The sequence below is a fragment of the Austrofundulus limnaeus genome, unplaced genomic scaffold (assembly GCF_001266775.1).
Source record: "Austrofundulus limnaeus strain Quisiro unplaced genomic scaffold, Austrofundulus_limnaeus-1.0 Scaffold10, whole genome shotgun sequence".
NCBI lineage: Eukaryota > Metazoa > Chordata > Actinopteri > Cyprinodontiformes > Rivulidae > Austrofundulus > Austrofundulus limnaeus.
Window position 1 is genome coordinate 700,083 of NW_013952412.1, and position 6,192 is coordinate 706,274.

The 6,192-nt window shown below is 38.8% G+C and overlaps 1 protein-coding gene across 15 annotated transcripts in view; it reads left to right on the forward strand.

Moving 5' to 3' along the window:
- cacna1db (calcium channel, voltage-dependent, L type, alpha 1D subunit, b) overlaps window positions 1–6,192 on the forward strand; it is a 75,787-nt gene that overhangs the window by 67,992 nt on the left and 1,603 nt on the right. For 14 of the 15 annotated variants that reach the window (XM_014001721.1, XM_014001723.1, XM_014001724.1 and 11 more), the window contains 7 exons: window positions 2,860–2,996; window positions 3,810–3,926; window positions 4,080–4,522; window positions 5,022–5,051; window positions 5,354–5,494; window positions 5,649–5,803; window positions 6,052–6,164. In XM_014001721.1, the coding sequence (XP_013857175.1) occupies window positions 2,860–2,996; window positions 3,810–3,926; window positions 4,080–4,522; window positions 5,022–5,051; window positions 5,354–5,494; window positions 5,649–5,803; window positions 6,052–6,164 (1,136 nt within the window). The remainder of the gene's footprint in view (window positions 1–2,859; window positions 2,997–3,809; window positions 3,927–4,079; window positions 4,523–5,021; window positions 5,052–5,353; window positions 5,495–5,648; window positions 5,804–6,051; window positions 6,165–6,192) is intronic. The other variant, XM_014001718.1, reaches the window with a different exon arrangement.

Below are 6,192 nucleotides of genomic sequence, written 5' to 3' on the forward strand. Positions count from 1 at the left end.
ATGGGCATAGTAACAATATTTTTATACTACATTTATCCATTTTAAATATACTAACCTCACTCCTTTGTAACAACTAAGGCAAAGATGTAATTAATCCAGAAAATCTTTTCAGGACCCCACCTTGAAGTTTCGGGACCCCACTTTGGGTCCCGACCCCAACTTTGGGAAACAACTGCTTTAAAAGATTCACTTAAAATTCATGAAAACCTTCATGTGTTTATTTACAAGTAAACAAAAACATCTGTAATTGAGATGAATTTAAATGTCCTGTAACCACCAGTTGTGCTAATAGTTTCAGGTTTGCTTAAACGTACATAAGCAACTATATATTATTTAATAATAGTTAGTTGTAGTTATTTCCCAACTTTATTTGTTTGTGACCTCCTCTAGTTTTGTGTCTGCACTCTGCCTATTTTTTATGCTGCAGATATTTAGATTTAATTCTTCTGCATGTGTTTGTGCACTTTAATTTAACTAACTTCTGTCTCTTTTTTTAATTGTGCTTTTTCTGTTGAGCTTCTCTCCTCCACAGCTCGCTCTGCTTTCAGTTGCCGGCCTTCCTTTTTTTTTTCTTTCTCTTTCTGCCGTCCTGAGCTCTTTGGAGCAGTTCTGTCTTAGTCTGGCTGGCATGAAACTGCTGATACCTCTCTTCGCAACGTCAACAGGCTCTGTGCAGAAAGGAAATCTGTTTCACAACTCTGAATATGTCGAGAAAACCTAAACAAATTAGTGAAAAGTTGAAATTAGCTGGATTGATTGCTTTAAACCATAAATTTTGCAAAAATATATCATAAATGTTATTATTATCATTAAAATATACGTTCTGTGTAGTTTTGTTGAGGCAGAACATAATTAAGTCCTGAATGGAAAACAAGAAAATCAGAATAATAGATTTTCTTTATGAACAGAGCCTTTTGAATAATCTCTAGCTGCCACTGGTGATGTAGAGAAGTGTTTGGGGGGCTTTAAGATAGATCAACTACCCTGTTTATTAGTCCATCTTAAAGCATCCATCCCAATGATACGTGTCGCCTTTACTTCATTCCTCCTGTGGCGAAACTGGAGCACAGAGAGTTGGCGATGATTGAAACACACATTTCCCACACCACTATTCAGCTACTGTTTATTCTACGCTTCTGTCATCCCCACTCTGCTTCAGCAGCATCTTATCTGAGTGAAAATGCTCGATTAGCTTCCCTGCATGGCAGATAGAGGAGTTTCAGTTCCCCTCCTGGCAAAATGATTTGTCTGCACAAACTTTGTGCACCTGGTGTTCTTCATTCTGCTTCCTTTTTTTATTTTGCATGTGCTCACTGCTACGTATTGTGATTGTTTGTCTCTGAAATGACAGATTGTGTACATGTTAGTGTTTTACGAAGAGATCAAATAGTTTGTGTGTTTTTTTTCTTCTCAGACACGCGATGTTTTGCTGCATGAGAAAAATGTTTAAATGCAGCTTGACATCTGCAGGCACTTGTTATTTACTGTCAGGTTAAATGGTGGTGCGCAGGTTTACACGACTTCCTGTTGTCTGCAGAGGAGAGAAGGCCGAGAACTCCATTAGCCCCCATGTTTGATTACGTTAGTGTAGTGTAAACTGATGCATTCTCGTGCAATCTGTTCAGACAGTGTTTCCAAGACTGAACAGGCACTTCCAACAGCAAACCTTTAAAAGTCATGGGGTTCTGTTAAATATTGCTTATGTTCCTTTACAGCTTTAAATGCATTCACAACCCAGAAAAAATTGTGATGATGTAGAAAATGCTAAATCTAAAGGAAAAAAATGTTTCTTTAAGCTGAATCTTAACAGTGACAGCTATTCACTTCAATAAGTCTTCGTGCTTCAAATTGTAATCTGATCTCCAGTTTGAAAAAAAAAATCAAAACATCACATTCGCTTCAAAAACTTTAGTTTTACTCATCAGTGCATGAAAATATTCCGTTTGCTTATTAATTGTACATTTTTATAATTTTGAGCTTCCTTATTTTTATATTTTTTATTTTCTATGGAGATATATGTTATGTAATAAGTGGGAAGCTAGATATTTTGTGCATATTCAAAATAAAGAATAAAAAAAATTATTAAATCAAGAAATATTCAGAATATAAGCTTATATAAATCCTGACACACATGAGACACCTTCATTAATAGTTCCTTATTAAAAACATAAAACAACCACATGAGCAAGAAGCAGGACATTTTTTCCAAGTACTGCTATACCAATGAATTTCACTTTCTTTGCAAAAGATAAAAAAATGCAAAACAATGGCCCATGTACAACACATCCAGAGGACCTACTTATTTTTTCTTTTTTGATTTTTTTCTACCTGGGTTACTGAGATGCATCAGGACATGTACAACACAGATTTATTTTATTTTGGACATCATGTATTTTTCATTTAACAAAATACAACAATTGCTTTACCTAAATAAATGCATATTTATCAAAGTTTAGAAGAACTTTTAAATAATAAAAACATTCTTGCTTTAAAAAACAACAAACTAAATAGGGTGAGTTGGTTGTAGTAGCTGCTGAGCATCTTGGAAAGCTCTTCTTTAATGCATTTAGCATTTTCTGTACCATCCCAACTTCTTTTTCATCTTTAACTAGTATTTGTTACAGATTTTTTTTGTTGAGAAACTGACTTTTTAGTTAATTTTCTGTGGAGAGGATGACTCATCATTGAGATAGTTTTTGTCTAACTGACCTTAGCTTGTATAGTTGGTGAGATTAGAAGTAGGTGAGATCTCATCACTGTTTTGGAATATCTGAGTGTGGTGACTCAGTCTTGAACAGAGTTTCAGCGTTGAGTGTTGCTGATGTGGGAGGCTTCGGTGTGTCTGGTGTGTTCACTCAGATGACGAGGTAACAGTGGGGAAGTTCTATGCCACCTTCCTGATACAGGACTACTTCAGAAAGTTCAAGAGGCGCAAAGAGCAAGGGCTTGTGGGAAGGCGGTCGTGGGAGAAGCTGAACAACACTTTGGCTCTACAGGTCAGTGAGAAAAACACAGACAGGAAATTGGGGATTTGAATGTGACGCACACCTGGTAATTCAGAGACGTTCTGCCAACACTGACACTTCTTCACCCTAAAACTTACACAAACACATTTCCAACCTTCATGGCACCCTGCACTGACTTTCTTTGCTCCACAACTTTAATCATCAAAACTGGTCGCCTAACCTTTACTCTCCTGCAAGTTATTTCTAATCCCATCTTAAGTGTTAAACTTACAAACCCACCATTTTGGTCTTCACAGTGGGCTCCATAAACACAAAACTTATTCAAGATTCAAGTAGTTCATTTGTCAACGCTTCATTTGTGCAAAACACACAGAGAATTGAAATTGCATTGCTCTCCTTCCCAGTTACATCAATAAACAAGTAATCAGCTGAAATTGCACAATCCAATAACAGTGTAAATAAACACAAAAGTGACAGTAAATGTGTAATACAATATGGACACAGATACGGATGAATGTGTGACATCAACACAAAAATAACAGGAAATGGACAGGTACTCAGTAGGGTAAAAATAAAGATCTTTATACAAGAAAAAGTTGAATGTTGCAACTATAGTAAAATAGAAGCTTAATGCTGATAAAAGTAAAGTGAAGGATGCGTATGAGTGTAAAAGTGATGTGTGCATACTATTCTCACAGATGAGGGAGGGTATGGCGGTAGTACTTTATGTGCAAAAGTCATGCACTTGCAAAATGTCCAGTACTGTATCAAACAGAGCAGGGTTAGTGTGCTCGAGTGCAGTGTGCTTATGTTGGTTTAGTCCTGCAGCTGCTCTCTTTGCAGGCCGGCCTGCGCACGCTGCATGACATCGGACCAGAAATCCGTCGAGCCATATCATGTGACCTCCAGGAAGAGGGGCTGGTGGATGGAACAGGAGACGAAGAGGAGGAAATCTACAGAGTAAAAGTTCCACATTAAAAAGAAAATTTAAGATTTAATTTTTAAAATCCTCGGCTCATTATAATTGTCAACTCAAGTTCACTCATTAAAATGATCATGAATAAAATCAGTGCACACGAAGTTAACTTTAATTCGTTTCTGTTTTCCTTGAAGCGTAACGGCGGGCTCTTCGGGAACCACGTTAACCACGTGGATCAGCAGGGCTCCGCCCACCCCACCACCGTCACGCAGCGCCCGCTACAGATCCTGCCCTTCTACTGCACGCCATCAATCGCGCCCGTCCAGACCGTCACGAGAGCCAGCAGCAGCGACAAGGAGGGAGAAACGGAGATGAACTCCTCGCCCGTCCAGTATAATCACCACCCCAGCCCTCACCTGTACGATTACCCTCACTGCAACTCCACCTGCCGCCGGTCGCCGATCCCCTCCAACGCCAACCTCAACAACGCCAACGTCCCCTCGCTCCTCTCCGTGACCTCTGGGAGGCAACAGAGGTGTTTATTACAGCGTCGGCGGCCTTCCTCCACCAGGAATGCATCCTCGACGACCTACAGCAGAGGCCTGCACAACAGATCGTGGAAGTCGCACTCCACAAGGTTGGTGGATTATCAAGTGATCCAACTGACCCGACAGATTTGTCATTTTTATTTTGTTCCACTTCGTCTTTGATTGCTCTTTGTATTATCAGAACTTTACAGATTTGGGATTTATAGACGTCTATGTATAATGGGAACGGAGACATAAATGAGGTGATTATAGTGGAAAACTAAACAGTAAAATTTGACTTTTATCTGTTTTTCATGTTCAGCATCTACAACTTACATTTAGAACTGCAGTTAGTGTTTTATGAGCATTTCGTGCGGCCCTTTTCTCATTTTTATGCTGCGAGTTGAAACAAATTACAGGAATTCAGGGTGGTGCAAAGATGCAGTCATTTGGAAAACAGGCCAAAAACAGTTGATTTACAATCTGTGCAAACTAAAAACAAAAACTGTATCTGACGATGTTTTCTTTGTCCTTACATGCATGATCTGTTCCACCTCCCATCCTGCTCTCCTGTTCCAAAACTCTGACTGAACTTCTTTTGTTGTGAAGCAGGACGCGCTACTATGAAGCCTACATTAGGTATGTTGGACTACAAACTCCCCAATAAATATGCTGATTTTTGAAGATGAGTGTCAAACAATGCTGATTGGACCATAAAAAATTAACTTAAGTTTAATATGCATTGTGAGTAAATGTAACTTTGTATTGGGGAGTTTTGGTGTTCTCTTGTTATGTTTGTGCTTTAATGCACCAACTCTACAATGACCTCCAGGAAACTTGGAACAAAGTGATGAAACAGTTGCATGTTGAACAATAAATAAAAGCAGCTCTGCATTGTTAAAATAATATTAAACTAAGAGTCTTTGTGCTTTTAATAACAGGTCAAAAAATGGTGGAGGGCTCTATCCTACTATTCGTCGAGAGCAGCCGGGGGGCGGTGACAGTGATGACGAGCGAGGCTCTGGAGAGTATTTTAGTGGGGAGGAATTTCACGAGGATGACATCATGCTCACAAAGGAGAGGTGACAGCAAAAACTCTACAACATCTTTACAAAAATACAACAGTGACTCGTTCGTTAATGCAGTTTTTTTTTTACTATTTTTTCCTTCCAGAATTATTATTCAGTAAGAATGAACATAATTAATTTCATATTTTTATCTTTTTTTATGTCAAAGGTTGTCCAGGACAAACTTTCATAATGATTCAGAGGGAGATTTTGACCTCTCCAGGGATGACTGCCAATCTGATGGTTACTATGACAATGACAAACAGCCTATCTGCCAAGATGGCCGACGGTCACCAAGGAGATGGTTTTTACCATCACCTCAAGGTGCTTTAACTATTAGTCTTTATTCATTAATCGTTTTTTTTGGGTGGGATTGATAGATTATTTCACATCAACTGAAATCGTATAAAGTGGATTAATTCAGTCTAATCAATCATAAACTCACCAATTTCTGTTAAAGCATTCCAGATATGTGCATTTAATCCAGTTGTTTTGCTTACAAATCCATGTGAACGTAAACAACCACATTTTGATTCAGATGTAATATTTTTTTTTCCTGCATGTCCTCTCAGCCTCCCACACACCAACATTCAACTTCGAGTGTCTTCGCAGAAGAAGTAGTACGGACGACGCTCCCGTTTCTCCACCGTGCACAGCTCTTCCATTGCAACTGATGCAGCAACAGGTACACACACACACACACACACACACAC